At 37.1% G+C, this 15,682-nt stretch overlaps 1 protein-coding gene across 1 annotated transcript; it reads left to right on the top strand.

Annotated features, from left to right (window-relative positions):
* The first annotated feature begins 1,739 nt into the window (after positions 1-1,739).
* HSPA4 (heat shock 70kDa protein 4) lies at positions 1,740-15,347 on the top strand. Its single transcript, XM_009572398.1, has 18 exons — positions 1,740-1,790; positions 3,546-3,686; positions 4,414-4,536; positions 4,999-5,098; positions 5,509-5,642; positions 7,531-7,775; positions 8,177-8,253; positions 8,558-8,709; positions 9,701-9,807; positions 10,142-10,275; positions 10,749-10,930; positions 11,340-11,429; positions 11,960-12,094; positions 12,595-12,720; positions 13,730-13,837; positions 14,144-14,263; positions 14,664-14,825; positions 15,090-15,347. The coding sequence occupies exons 3-18, from the start codon at positions 4,417-4,419 to the stop codon at positions 15,294-15,296; spliced, it is 2,199 nt and encodes a 732-aa protein (XP_009570693.1). The 5' UTR covers positions 1,740-1,790; positions 3,546-3,686; positions 4,414-4,416; the 3' UTR covers positions 15,297-15,347.
* The last annotated feature ends 335 nt before the right edge of the window (positions 15,348-15,682 follow it).

A 15,682-nucleotide genomic window follows, 5' to 3' on the forward strand; every position in this document is an offset into this window, starting at 1 on the left:
CTGATCTGGGAAATGAGACTGGCTGAAAATTCTTCCCTCCCTCTTCACAGTTGAACTTATCTCTGTGCTGGGTCCCTGTATGGATCCCCAAGGCTCTGTTGGGAGCCAGGGTTAACCCAGGAGAAGGTTTGGGATGGGTAGAAAGGGAAGGAGCGAAGCCGAGTAGAACCATCCTGTCTGTCCAGCTGCAGCTCCTCAGAGAAGCTTGCCTGTTTATAAAGTCAAGCAGGAGGCAAGCGTGTTTAAGAAGAATGTATACACCTGAGGGTTTTTTCCCAGTGTGTAATATGGAAGCCCATATTTTTGATTACTGTGCTGTATCCTTCTGTTGAGACTGGCAGGTTTAAAGGGTTCTATAATCGAAGTTAGTGGATCTGTGGTGATTGGAGACTGATGGCTTGTAAATTTAGCAGTGAAATAGCTGGATTTTTTTTTTTGTCCAGGAGAAAAGCAACAATTCATGTTCATGTCTTAATTCCTTTCTGGAGACCAGAGTGAATGAATAACTAGCTTCCTGCTTGGGGCTCGTTTAGATTTTTAGTGGTATGCTCTGCAGCTCCTGTTCTCTTAGTATGGGCCTTAGGGTCTGCATAGCACAGAACTTCCTCACTTTCTGTTAACTAATCCCTTGAATAGTTGTTTCAAATAAGAGATTCATTCAGAAATGTTAATTCTGTTGCAGCATATGCTTTAGGGTGGGCCTTGTTTCATTTGTTAATTAATAAATTGGAGGAAGATATAAAACTAATGCAATTATATCATTCTAAGTCTGCAATTCTGTTTTTGACAGTTTTCTGTTTGGAAGACCAATTCTAAACCTCAGGCTGAGTTGGAATTTGTTTCTTGTGGCAGCCCTATGCCATAACCTGCTGTAAAGCAGTTTCTTGACCTGCTGCCTAGAGAGCAGCTTAATGATGCTGTTAGCATGTTGTGTGAATAGTAAAGATCTGCTTGACTAATGGCATTTTCTTTTTTTCCCCAGTAAGTTTACCTCAATGGTATGAGGATATTGGGTTAGAGGGCTGGATTTAATTTTGTTAGGGCTTCTACAGTTTGTTAAATATGTAAATCAAGAGGCTTAATAAGTCTAGGAATTTCTTCAAAAAGGAGGAATTTTTATTCTAGCTTTTTCAGAACTGCAAGTTGTCACAAAGTAGTTTGGAGTAAAGTATGATTTTTCTTTCTGTAATCTATATTATTTCGGTGAGTACAGATGAAACTCACAAACACCAATCTTTCTCTGCAGGTTTTTTCTTCCTGCTCCTGAAGGATTTGCTTTAAAACTGAAAAGCTTAGTTAGCATTTGGTACAGACATGTAGGAATGATTTTCTTAATATCTGATTTACCTTGTGTATTTCTTCTGAACAGTTGAATGTTTCCTGTATTATTAGCAAACAACTTATCTTTGAGTGGCTTAGATACATGGGTAATTATTGAGATAAAGGGTGTCTACCCAATTATTACTTAGATGTAAAACTTGAAGAAGCATGAGTAAGTTTGGGTTTAGTGCTGTTCTGCAGTGAGGAACATTACTGTTTTAACTTAGAGTGCCTGTTTCTTTCCAGAATTCACTGAACACTCCGTGCAGTGAGTGACCAGCTTTCTTAATGGACCAAATACTGTTTCAAATATCTCTAGTCTAATTAATATTATCAGTACTTTTTAACAAAGAGATATGCAGTGCAGTTCTACCAATCACTTACTAACAGGAAACCTTTCTTCTCATTATAGGTCATGTATAGCCTTTGGACCCAAGAATCGCTCGATTGGCGCTGCAGCTAAAAGCCAGGTGAGTGTGTAGCTTGAGTAAAAGCAACTTTAGTAGTCAAAAATCCAATTAGCAGAATGTATTTTTTTTATCATTGAAGACTACAAATGTCTCTGAGCTGGTGCCTAGTGTCTCCATAACTGTAATGAACAGCTGAGCTTAATCCAGCTGTTCAGCATGTAATGCTGCTTTGTCATCTTGGATAGAAATCAAAGGGTTGATAGATGCACTTAATGAAATGTAAAAAAACCACAAACAGACAAAAAAACCCAAATGAAACCAAACCAAACCAAAACAGAAAACCAAAAACCACCAAAAAACTTTGCCTCTTAAGAAATTCTGATAAATACTAATTTTTTTTTTAGGTTGCAAATGTAAATTCTAAGGCTAAGCAGTAGTGTTTCATCCTACCTTAGCTTGTTCCAGTTTGTGTGCATTATGATAGCTTTTAATTACATGGTTGCATTCTATAGAATTCCATTAAGTGCATAATTTTGGCAGAAAGGGGACATACTTGAGTGTAAATACATATTGCTTTCTTGACTCTTTGTGGTTGAATTACAATCTAAATCTCTATCTCAGATGTTCTTGCTTATATTTTGAGTTTCTGTTGGTGTAGGTAGGTAAATACGACTTAAGGACTGAGAAGAAGTTAAGCTGATTTGTCCTGCTCGTGACATTTGGGTCCTGCTGTATTGTATCTTGTGTTGCTGTGAAACCTCTATAAAACATGATTCTTTTTTTGAAGTCCTCTACAGGAAGTGACTATTCAAACACTTGGTTTTTTCTTAGCCTAAAATACCTAGAGATGTGTGAAGATTTATTATCTAGAATACAAAAATGATTGGACACAACCATGTTATTCAAGAACAGAAGAACTGTGCTAGAACTAAATACAGATGTTTTTTCTGGAATTGAGTGTCTGCTTAGCTTAAAGAAATTCATTGATACAGAGATCCAGTAGAGATGAGGTATGTCCTGCAGAAACTAAACTTACAGAAAATCAAACCCAGGTTAATTAGGAAATAGACACTTGACTGAAACTGATCACAGGTAAATGTTACATGGTACAGTGCTTGTCTGCTTTGTCAATTACTGTGCTTTTTTCAGTATGTGTCTTGCTCTAATATAAATGAAAGAATTAAACAAGTTTACTTGCACTACATGAAAACAAGCTATAATGATTGTTCACTTCTCCATTTGCACTGATCTCTGCTATTAATAAAAGACAATCTACCTTTTGTCAGTTAAATCAAGTTGACAGTATCATCTTGGGGCCCTCCTGACTTCTTAAAGCTTCATGACAAGGTCCTTGAGCTGTTTTGTGAGAATATCTGTGTTGACTGTCACATGCATGTGATGAACCTGAACTGGAGTTTACATCAATATGCTTGTTATGTTTGCTAAATTACTGGCTGCAGCACAGTAACACAGTAGAAAGGTAGGGTGGTAGGAAACGGGTAAATGGGAAAGACACTTGGTTAACAATTTTAAATTGTCCTACACATACACTATGAAAATTGAGTGCTATTTTAATCAGTTTTTGATAGGATCTTGGCTCAGTTTTCTAGCATACATCTTATTTTAAATCTCAGATTCCTGTAGGTTGCCTGAACAATCAGAAGGAAGTTGCCTTCTAGCAACTGCCCTGATACTATTAAGATACAAATGACAAAAATATTCTGGCGAGGCAAGCATGAGAACAAAACTCTTGTCTTCTGTTTGAAATTCAGATGTTCCCTTGACACGTTGTATTAAAGATTTCTTTTCCTCTAGGTTATTTCAAATGCAAAGAATACAGTACAAAGTTTTAAAAGATTTCATGGTCGTGCATTCTCAGATCCCTTTGTTCAAGCTGAAAAAGCAAGCCTTGCCTATGAACTTGTCCAGCTGCCAACAGGCTCAACTGGCATCAAGGTAAGTCTGGCATATTTGAAGAAGAGCCAGAGGAGGAAACTGATAAAGTTTCCTTTTATCTCTTTATTTTGAAACTGCTTGCTGTAGTTTCTGTTCTCTTGTGAATGGAGAGTCTTAAATAGGGAATAAAAGACTAACAATACAGATGGTCTCTCCAGGTGTTAGGTGAGACTGATTTTACAGTTACACAATTTCTGTCTTGCAAAGCCAGTCTCACACAAACTGTTTTAGCAGTGCTTTTTTCCTTCACTCCATGGTGAATTTGGAAGACAGACTACTTGACCAGTGTACTTATTTAGCTGCTGTCCAGATACTGCAAGGGTGTAAGATGTCAGCTTAGTACTTCAGGTGAAATGGTAAAAATTTGTCTTTTTCAACAATGGCTGAACTTCTGATTTGGATTTTAGCAATAACTAATTAACTTACTCCAAAACAGTAGAGAGGAAGGCATCCTAGGTATTGTCTAGCAGTTGGGATTAAAAAAAAAAAATTTGTGTTCAGAGCAGCCTTGTGTATGCAAATTCTTAAATGTGTGTTCCAGTGCTTATGTATTATCTTCTTGCACTTGCTGTGCACAAGCTAGGCTGTCAGAGAGAAGAGTGCATAGAGCTGCATTGCTTTTTAAGCCTGCTTTTAGTAAAGACTGTTTCTTGCATGTGTTCCTTATGTTTGTAGTGCATGGTTTTTACTGTAGTGTAATATGTGCGTACACAATTTTTATTTGAAGGCCATGTATATGGAAGAAGAAAGAAACTTTACTATTGAACAGGTGACAGGAATGCTTCTTACCAAATTAAAAGAGACTGCTGAGAATGCGCTTAAGAAGCCTGTAGTTGACTGTGTTGTTTCTGTAAGTATATGGTAGTAAATAAGCAAATATGTGGTTAGTATCATAAGAGATTGCTGGTAATAGCATTAAATTGCCCATTAAACCTGAATATTCAGGTCTTTGTCTTTTCTATTTAAAAGTGACTCTTACTTGGATCTCTTCTCCAGAATTCAGCTTACTTTATTAATGGTGAAATGTCTTAAATTGCTGCTAATTAGCAGCATAAATAATATTTGATACCTGTTTCTGGTTCTTTGCTCTTAAAATGAGTGGCGTGTGAGAAGGAATGGAATAAGATTCACAAAAAGTAAATTTGTCTTCATGTAATGTTTTCTTTGCTTTTTCTCTATTGCAACTGAAATGAACATTAAAATTGAATGATACGTCAGCTGTTCTCTATACTGAATCCCTATACACACTTGTTGTAACTATTTGCTAAAGACGGCTCTTTTAAGTATTAATATTAGCTATCTGATTTTGTAGGTTCCTTGTTTCTACACAGATGCAGAAAGGAGATCTGTGATGGATGCTACACAGATCGCTGGTCTCAACTGTCTGAGACTAATAAATGAAACAACTGCAGGTAATACCTTCCTTTTTCTCCCTCACTTAATACTACAGTTTTGTTAGATAAAAGGGCTCTTAATCTGTCACTGATCCATGCCCTCTGGAATTACTGCCATTTTGTAAACTTAAAATAGATTAGTTGATCATAAAGCTTCTTAAGCTCTGATTTTTTTTTTATTGCTTTACAGAGGCATAAAGATATTTCTTGAATAGCTGTTTTAATGAGGCTACTAGGAGGGGCTAATGCTGTTTAATGTTCTTCCATGTTCCTTTAGCATTGGGAATTTTGTTTAACGAGATACCAATTTCTGTAGTTTGAAAAGTAAGATGAAATGCTAATGCTGTTTAATGATGTACCATTTATTTCTTAGGGAATTACAAAACTGAATGTCCTAACTATATTCTTTGACTCTTCTTTCTGTGTAGTTGCCCTTGCATATGGAATCTATAAGCAAGACCTGCCTGCCTTGGAAGAGAAGCCACGGAATGTTGTTTTTGTGGATATGGGGCATTCTGCATATCAAGTTTCTGTTTGTGCATTCAACAAAGGAAAACTGAAAGTAAACAATCTGTTATGCATCCATTTTAATCACCAGTAGAAATAAATATTCATCAGTACATACATGGACTGTGACAGGCAAGCTTGGCTGTCTCTACATAAGCACATCCAGACAGCTCACTTCATATTCTTAGAATTGCACTTTGTCTGGAGTTAAAAGTAGGGCAGGGAACTAGAGAGCTTTTGAGCGATATGTGGAGGAAGCAAATATGCCTTAATCAGCAGACTTTGGCAAAGAATAAAAAACCTGGATTAAATTATTTATTCAGAAATTATCATATCTGACTGGATGCTGCTTTCAAAAAATACTCTAGTTCAGTCATGAGATCTAGCATTAAACCAGGAATTCCTAGAATGGTGTAAGTTACAAACACTTTTTTAACACTCACTGTGGTGCTCATGTGAAAGAGTAAAAACATTCTTAATTATGTGAAGCTGCAAATGGAAGCTAAGCAAGTTACAGTGTACTTCTAAGTGTAAGTTAGTATTGCTATTTTCCAGCAAATACTAACATTTCTTAGTTGGCTCTTTTATAATTACAATCTGGATTTTTGCAGTTCCAATACCTTTCTCTTAATCGGCTAAAGAAACAAACACAAATTTTAAAGCATGCGTAGTGAAATGAAGAGAAGGCAAGAGTTCTGAAAATAGTCGTTTTGTTGTAGTTCTGTTTCCTCTTGTGAGGAAACGTAACCTACTTCGTGTTTCTCTCAGATTGGTCTTTTAAACTTTGAAACCATAGAAGTATTGAAGGGATGCTTTTGAGTATGGAGAGCTGGACAGCAAGGCAGTTAATATAGTGTAGAGACCAAACGTAGTCTGAAAGAGTATGGAGAATAATATGATACTTCACTGATTTCTATTCCTAAAAAAAAAATCAAGTTTGCAATATGTTTAAAGAGTAGAATCAGCTGAGGTGGATGGGCTACAGATGTTCTTTGTAGGTAATTCCTTCATCAAAAATGAGCACCTATTTGCAAGAGTTAATAATATTTATTCTCTTCATGCTTTATTTTTAGCTTGATGTAAGCATGTTCCACCCTTATGAGGCATCAAATATTAAACTGGGATATGATTCAAATTGACAGTGGCTGAACAAAGTTTGGAAGCTCCGATGGTCTGCTTACAGTACAAGTTACTGAACAGATTGCGTTGCTAAGCCTTGCCCTATCTTGCTGAATTTCTTCTAAAAGTTGTCACCTTATTACAGGAAGGCTGGGTGCCCAAGGCTAGTTTTTGGCATTTGAGGTAGCAGATGTTTTTTTTTCTCCTGGAGCTTGTAGCTGCTGTATGTGTGCACTGCAATTCTTGTTGAGAATTACCATTCAAAAGAGGTCCAATATTTGTGTAGCCGCCGGAATTTGCCCATGGTAATGGTGGTTCTTTCTCTGACAGCATTTTGAACATATCGTATCTAGTATCAGCTACAAATGGCATAGGATAATAATGATTTAGACTTGGCAGGCTTTAAAAAAAAAACAAACATCTCTTAGGATGTGCATGACTATTACTGTAGTTGCAATCCACATAAACTGTTAGTGATGCAATTGCTACTTAGATTGCCCTGAAATATAAGAGAATAGCTTAATTGTTGCCAGCAGTGTCCATGAAAGATGAGTATGGGACATAGGTTAGACTTATAGATGAGGCTTATCAAAAGAAATTCCTCACTGATGATAGCAAGGGCAGAATAAAAATGAACTGTACTGGATTTTTCCTGTTGTGGCTGCACCAGTATAATTCTTCTTCTGTAGTATTGTTGTGATATTTACTTTGATTTAAAGTTGGACTGCATTTGAAACAATGAAATGCTTTGACACTAACTGCTAATTGGTTTCACAGAAGTAATGACAAATTGTACTATTACTGAAGAGTTCAATTTTTTTAAGGTTCTTGCTACATCATTTGATACAACACTTGGAGGCAGGAAGTTTGATGAGATGTTAGTTGAATACTTTTGTGAAGAATTTGGAAAGAAATATAAACTAGACATAAAGTCAAAGATTCGTGCGTTGTTGAGGCTACACCAGGAATGTGAAAAACTGAAAAAATTGATGAGCGCTAATGCCTCTGATCTCCCGATGAATATAGAATGCTTCATGAATGACATAGATGTCTCTGGAACAATGAACAGGTAACATTAATACTTTTACAAAGGTAAGCTTTAGAATGCCCTTCATTCAAATCGCTTCAGTCAAGAAAAACTTAGTATAAAGTACCAGTTCTTAGGACTGGAGGGAGGTGGGAAATGTAAGAACAATATGTGCAGGGGTGCTGCTCAAAATGATAATGTTGGGAGAGTGGTGGCCTTGAGTTAGGAGGAAGGGTTGTGAATGTTGCAAGTGTGCCTAGATTACTAGAACCAAGTTTGTCTGGGAGGATATACTAAATAACTAGAAAACTAAGATTGGGAAGAGGGAAAACCTTGCAGTACATAATTAAAATGGCATTCTTTCAATTTTGGCATCCTGTTGTATTTGCAGTATTAACTTGTTTATGGAATGCTATAGCTTTATTTATGGCTTCTTCCAACAGAAGCAAATTTTTAGAGATGTGTGATGGACTCCTTGCAAGAGTAGAACTACCCCTTCGCAGTGTGCTGGAGCAAGCCAGTAAGTGTATGCGCATTCTGTATTCTGCATACGGAAAAGCGATCCATAATACAAGCTTCCTTTAGGTGTTGACAGAACTTGGACAGATGGATTTAGCATGGCTAACAATTTCTTGCTTAGCAGTTGCAAGCTTTTTAAAACTTTTTCACACAAGCTAAGATCTGAAATTCTTATTGCTTAGAAACTTAGAGAACAAGCTTAAAATAATGGTTGGTCTAGTAAAACTTGTAGTTTACAATGTCAGCATATTCACTTAAAACAGAAACATTTAATCTATAAAAACTAATATCTGACTCCTTTCTAGAGTTAAAGAAGGAGGATATTTATGCAGTAGAGATAGTTGGTGGTACCACAAGAATCCCTGCTGTAAAAGAGAAGATCAGTAAATTTTTTGGCAAAGAAGTCAGTACAACTTTGAATGCAGATGAGGCTGTTGCACGAGGTTGTGCTCTGCAGGTAAAAAGTACTGTGTGTTGAATATTTTTATTGAAATCCATAAATATTTGAGCCAGAGCCCCCAGGTAACATGAAAGATATTTCATCTGTATCACAGAATGGATTCGAATAGGCTTCAGGAAAGTGGTTGGAAGAATGAGAATAGCAGCTTTAAGTGATTCCTTTGTGCTGTTTGTCTAAGCCAAATCAGTGGATCAGCATAGCTTGTTGAAGTAAAACATGTAGTCTGCTTCTGCTATGGCTGGAAACTGGTAGTCTGATAAAGCTCGTATGATGATGTTTTCCCCTCCGGGCTCTTCCTGGGGCCTGGGTTAAACAGGGAAAAAAGGTTTTTACAGGACTACTGATAAACTTGTGATATGGCAATTGCGTAATAACATGGATGGAAATGAAAACTTAGGTTCTTGCTAATGGAAATATGTGTCCTGAGCTGGAATCAGTCACTGTTGAATGGCTTAAGCAGTAGTAAATACTCTGTAGTTACTAGTGCTACCATTTGTTGAATGCACCTTAATTTTGCTCTGATCACCTCATCTCTCTCACCTAATTTCTCTCTTCAAATGTTTAATGTGTGCTTAGAGCTCTGTTCCATCAGTGGTACGAACTATTGGAATCTGCTTAAAAAGAGAATTTTGTGTTACAGTATGCAAAAAAAACCCTAGTACTACGTCACTCTAAAAAGTAACTTTAATTGAGGTTTTCTGAATTCTTAAACAATTCAGTAGCCTAACCATAGCAAACCAAACATGATGGCTCTAAATTAAAACTTGTGTATTTCCATTTTCAGAGTGAACAGATTGTGACAGCTTCCTGAAAAGGAAGGGTACATATGAGTTTCCAGTGCTTATGCAGGTCCCAAGTCCATCAGTATTAGTCTCCCTTAACCTAGAGTAAATCTACATATTAAACAGTGTAAATAGTTACTTGCTGAGTTGAATTACTATTCACCTGAAGTTTGACTGTTTGTAATATGACTCTTGTGCTCTTTCAGTGTGCTATTTTATCCCCGGCTTTCAAAGTGAGAGAATTTTCTATCACAGATTTGATACCGTATCCTATTTCTTTACGATGGAATTCACCAGCAGAGGAAGGGTTAAGGTAAAAAAAGATGTTCAATCTTCTTGCATGATTACATACAACTTAAAACTAACTGATGACAACTAGAGTAAATGACACTTTTAGAACAGTGCTTATTTAACAATTTAAATTTTGATACGTTTTCTGAAGTTAATGACAGTAGAAAACAAAACCAAGGATGGATGGCAGTTTAGCACTTCTGTTGGTCTTATTATAACCTAAAAGGTTAGGAGGCTCTTTTGTCACTTCTTGAAGAAGTTTTTCCTTGAGGTATAAGAGCGTCTAGAAAAGCTTTGTTAACTTTATCAGATGCATTATCCCACATAGTGAACAAATGTTCTGTTTTTTCTTACAGTGACTGTGAGGTCTTTCCGAAGAACCATGCTGCTCCATTTTCTAAAGTCCTCACATTCTACAGAAAGGAACCTTTTACTCTTGAGGCATACTACAGTTCTCCCAAGGAGCTGCCTTATCCAGATCCTGCTATAGGTTAAGACCATTCTGTAGCTTTAGGCTTTATTAATCGTCTTGTACATGTTTCAGGACTTCTTTTTGTCTAATTATATAGTCTGGAAAGTGCAACCTACTATACATGCTGTAGGGACAGGTGTCCGAAATCGTGGATCTACAGTAAAATGAGTGGAGTAACATGAAATTTATGGACAAATAGGCTAGATAAAGAGCATCCTAATGTTAGAGTATATGAAAGGGGCATACTTAGAATTGTGCAGTCTTTTACTATGATACAAGTAACACCAGCTTTTACAGTATACTGTAGAGAATTTCTAATAGCTGTGTATCCTAGCATTGCTGAGTAAAAAATTGAATTGTTTGACTTGAATAGGATTTGATATCCTCTGAGCGCATTGCAGTGATCTGTTGTCAGCAACAGTCAGATTTTACTTTATGTTCAGTGATTAAGTTAACCAAATGATACGTTTTTTCTCTCTGGGATTGTTCAGCTCACTTCTTGGTTCAGAAGGTCACTCCTCAAACAGATGGATCCAGTTCAAAAGTGAAAGTCAAAGTTAGAGTAAATATCCACGGCATCTTCAGTGTTTCAAGTGCATCTTTAGTGGAGGTTCATAAATCTGATGAGAATGAAGAGCCTATGGAAACAGATCAGCATACAAAAGAGGAAGAGGTAATAGACTTCACTGCTCTTAGCTACTTAGAAAACTGATGAAGCACAACTGGTCAGGTTCTGGGAAGGTTCTAAGACTTGTGTGAGGATTTAGTAGATGTGTCCAGAAACTGAAATATCAAGATGTGATTAAGTACTAATTGAAGTATGTCATGCCAGTGACAGATCTCTTGAAACCAGGACTGGGAGGTATAGATGAAATTCTTAATCATGCCAGGAGTGAGCTGTTTCTTGCCTAAGCAAAGACTAGAAGTTTATAATTTATGCCTTGAGACTCTACTTCAGTTTTCATTCTGTTTCTTCTTTTGTCTAAAGAGCATTAGATTTAAGTGATCAGCCTAAGAACTGAAGTAATGATCTGCATATGCATTGTTCAGTATGTCAAACTGGATCTCTCTATGAATTTCAGAAGATGCAAGTAGACCAGGAAGAGCAACAAAAGACTGAAGAACAACAGCCGGCTCAACCTGAAAATAAGGCAGAGTCTGAAGAAATGGAGGTAACATGAACATCTGAGAGATTTCTGTTTTCTTAGAGGATACTTCTGGAAGATTCATAAGAATATGTAGTGTGTGAGCCTATCTGCTGCCTTTGCCATAGCTCTGGAAGCTAAACTTTTATTTGAGTATATTGGTAGTCTGTATTGTGATTAGAGCTGTGGAAGTATATAAATGGCATGAATAACAGCAGGCCTGTCTAGTGACCTAGTACTGATAAAAATGGGTGAACTCTCCTGTTCATGGAAGAAATAATCATTTAGATTTCAGTAACTTAAGTACTAGAAAAGTGTTCTACTACAAGCACCATCACCCTCGTGAATGTAGTCGGTGTGCCCAGAAAAGGTTAGTAGTTGCGTTAATTATCTCTGACTTCTTCAGAGCTGAAGTGTCAGAATGACAGATAGTAGTATGTAGTTCTGATGTTGAGGTCTACTGATTCAATAATACTTTTTCTATTATAAGTCTTGAATACTCAGCTTGAACTGACTAGTGATGCTGGTTTTACTTTGAATATATTTCTTTAATGCAGACTTCTCAGGCTGACTCAAAAGACAAGAAGGTGGATCAGCCGCCTCAAGCCAAGAAGGCTAAAGTAAAGACGACTACAGTGGACCTTCCCATTGAGAACCAGTTGGTGTGGCAGATAGGGAACATTGAGAATGAGGTAAACTCTTACTTGCCCAAGCTAAAAATATCACTAGTTGATCTCCAGAAATTTTTCTGTTCATTAAATATGGTTAATGTTCGAGGGTAATCAAGGAAAGAAGAAAAGGAAGGAAAAAAACCCATGCAGTTTCTTCTGAGGTGAACAACAGTGCCACATGGAGCCAAAATATATTATTCTTGTTAATTGAGTGCTGTAACTTTTACTGAAGAGGTGGTCTGCAGGAAGGCTAGTTCACAAGGTGGTTTAGTTTCAAAATCAGCTGCAGGTACAAGGTACTCGATGGCTGCTACCACCAGGGTGAAGGTTCCTCAACTGGAGCAAGATTGTTCTGTACTGTATTGGATATCCTATCAAAACTGAAATTAGTTTTTATTCATGTGTTTGTGTTTAGAACAGTTCTGTAAACTACAGTATTTAAAAATCTTTAGTCAAACTTAAGCCTTTGCTGACAAGGTATACTGGCTTTTTAGCCAACTAATTTGACAACTTGTTCACAGGGTAAAATGATTATGCAGGATAAGCTAGAGAAGGAGAGGAATGATGCCAAGAATGCAGTGGAAGAATATGTGTATGATATGAGAGATAAACTCTGCGGTGTTTATGAGAAATTCGTTAGTGAAGATGTAAGTATTTCTAGCTTGATTGTCTTCTAATATATTTTGTTGCAATGAACAGTTGTATTTTACTAACCTTAGACCTGTATCAGATCCGATGTTTATTTAGACTGTATTTTCAGACTTTAAATTTGGAGAAATAGCTTTTAACCTTTCTAGCTATGAAGATAACCTTCTAAACGTGGCCCAAGTACAAGCAGATGGTACCCAGGATGTATTGTGTGTTCTTTTCCAAAACAGTTGCAGTAATTAAGATACTATCAGAGCATGTGTTTTCAGACTGAAACAGACTAGGAGCACTTGCACAACCATTTTAAGGCAACCTGTTCTATTTTGGCTCTTTGTCAGTATTTAGGAATAGTTTCAGATTAAAAAAAAAAATCAAAGAACAGCCCTACCTAGGAACATAATAAGTGGGATTAGTCTGACTAAATGTGGGCACCTGTATCTGAACAGGTGAAAATCTCTTGGTATTATTCATTAGCTTTCCCTGGTGTACTAAAGGAGCTTGGTGTGTAATTAATATAATTCTGAGTTAGATGACTGTGCTAGTCAGATGAATCACTCCACTCTCGACTACATCTCCATTGATTATAATGGGAGCCTTGCCAGCAAGGTGTTTGTGGAGCCTAGGTACCTACATCAGCTAAAGTTGGGACAAGTCAAGTGAGATTCACGGCACCTTTGCTAAAGATAAGTTTTGCTCTGTTCTCAGACTTGCTCATATAGTGATGATGAAAACGTGAAGGAGGAAAAAAAAGGAAAAAATAGGCTTTTATGTGACAGTATTGATCTAAACTGTGTCATAGGCCTCTTCCTTAGGCCTAGTCTCCACCACAAAGCCATACTGAAGAATATTTGATTTCCTATTTTTCACTAAAATAGGATAAAGAGTTTCAGACAGAGTTCTTTACATTGTAAAAATGTAACCCTTCCAGAAAGGTTCCAAGTATTGTTTAATACCATCTGCCATCTAATGGAACTATCTCACCTACCTATTTTGTATGGATTGTTTCAGGATCGAAATAGTTTCACACTGAAGCTGGAAGATACAGAAAATTGGCTTTATGAAGATGGTGAAGACCAACCTAAACAAATTTACATTGATAAATTGGCGGAATTGAAGGTAAGTGGTTCTTGCATTCGCATCGGAATTTACTGGATCTAGAGAAATTTGTTCAAGCAGAGAGCTGTCTTGGGTCTACTGATTCAGAGACTAGCACTGGTAACAAGCTACTTAGTTTGCTTATCAAGTATATGAGGAGCAGATCTCCAACAGACCTGTAACAATACAGGGTTGAGGGAGACTCAGTCCCTCTTCTAAGAGAGGGAGGAGTAAAGGAGTTCAGAAATGTTGATGTATCCTGTCAAATCTTGCAGGATTATATTGTGATGCTGCATGGTTTTTGATATCTGTTGTACTTTGTTTCAGACTCTGGGTCAACCTATTCAGGCAAGATTTCAAGAATCGGAGGAAAGACCAAAAGCATTTGAGGACTTAGGGAAGCAAATTCAACAGTACATGAAAACTGTTCATGCATTCAAGGCAAAGGTATTTCCATACTTAATTTCTGGCAAATGCAAGGAAGTGGTACAAATCTTTTCTGAATCTTAAGTAAGCTCCTTAAAAAGGTAGTGCAACCTCCTGGCTAGCTTCTGAGTTCTTGGTGTTTACCATATTTTCAGAAGTGGATGTTGGCTTGAAAATCTGACAGTCTTTTTTTAATTGGGTGTTGATTTCCTCATGGAGGGAAAATGCTGGCAGCAGTAGAACTTCAGTTCTATAGTTACAGAGCTGTGGGTGATCAGCTTAATTGCTCTGCTAACTAGAACAGCCTTCTGGCTAAATGGCCTTTTCAGTATTTTGAAGCTAAAAATTTGAAGAAATAAGCATGCAATTTAGATGTTCAAAACAAATATTTGCACAGCTACTACTAATTTGGCTGTTTCAGGATGAACAGTACGACCATCTAGATGAAGCAGATATAGCAAAAGTGGAGAAGAGTGCAAATGAAGCTATGGAGTGGATGAACAATAAACTTAATCTTCAAAACAAGAGAAGTCTTACTTTGGACCCAGTTATAAAAGCTAAAGACATACAAGCTAAAACTAAAGTAAGTCTTTCTACATTATTTGCTGTATTTCCATGAATCTTTCTGTTTTTTGGTCTAGTTGTTTTGCTCAGATGAAAACTCTGAGGTGAGAAATCTGTAGTAGAAGGCGTGTGATTGATTGAGTATTAATCTGTTAAACATGTATTGGGGGACATCAGCTGTCAACTTCTGGTGATCTCAAAAGTTAATTTGAGCAACGGGTTAAAGTACAACTGTTAGTAGATAAAAGCATTTCTAACAGTGTTTTATTTCTATGTTTTCTAGGAATTGACAAGTATTTGTAATCCTATAGTCACAAAACCAAAACCCAAAGTTGAACTCCCGAAGGAGGAGCAGAAACCAGCTGAACCGAATGGACCAGTAGAAGGCCAGGGAGATGCCAACAGCGGGTCCCAGGCTGCCGAACAGAGCACTGCTGCGGCTGCCCCACCAGCCATGGAGAAGAAGCTTCCTGAAATGGACATTGACTGAATTTCAGCACTTGTTTATATTATTGCAAACTACAATAAAGCTTTAAGTTGTGAACTTTGTATGTTCTGAATACGAATTGAAGCAAGTGAATACCACAGCACTCTTAGGCATTTTTGGAGAGGTTTGGTCAATGCATCAAGTCAGAACACTTAGGTAGCTAACTACTCAGTCAAATAAGCAGTATTTCTTGCCCTTATGATTGTATTTAGAAGTTTTGGTATTCTTATTAGACCTACAGGAACAGCCATAAGCTGATTCTCCATTTTTAGTGTCCAGTCAATCTTACATTAAAGTAGTGAGACAGCAACCTCTGAAGTCCAACTTGGCACACTTTGTTCACTTTCTCTTGCGGGTTATAGCAACAGTGTTTATGTAACACTAGGACT

The sequence above is a fragment of the Fulmarus glacialis genome, unplaced genomic scaffold (genome assembly GCF_000690835.1).
Source record: "Fulmarus glacialis isolate BGI_N327 unplaced genomic scaffold, ASM69083v1 scaffold6832, whole genome shotgun sequence".
Lineage (NCBI taxonomy): Eukaryota > Metazoa > Chordata > Aves > Procellariiformes > Procellariidae > Fulmarus > Fulmarus glacialis.

Coding starts and splice junctions, on each gene's coding strand:
- HSPA4 (XM_009572398.1), top strand. CDS start 4,417: ATGTATATGGAAGAAGAAAGAAACTTTACTATTGAACAGGTGACAGGA. Junction 5,099..5,508: donor AATAAATGAAACAACTGCAG/GTAATACCTTCC, acceptor CTTTCTGTGTAG/TTGCCCTTGCATATGGAATC. Junction 8,254..8,557: donor CAGTGTGCTGGAGCAAGCCA/GTAAGTGTATGC, acceptor ACTCCTTTCTAG/AGTTAAAGAAGGAGGATATT.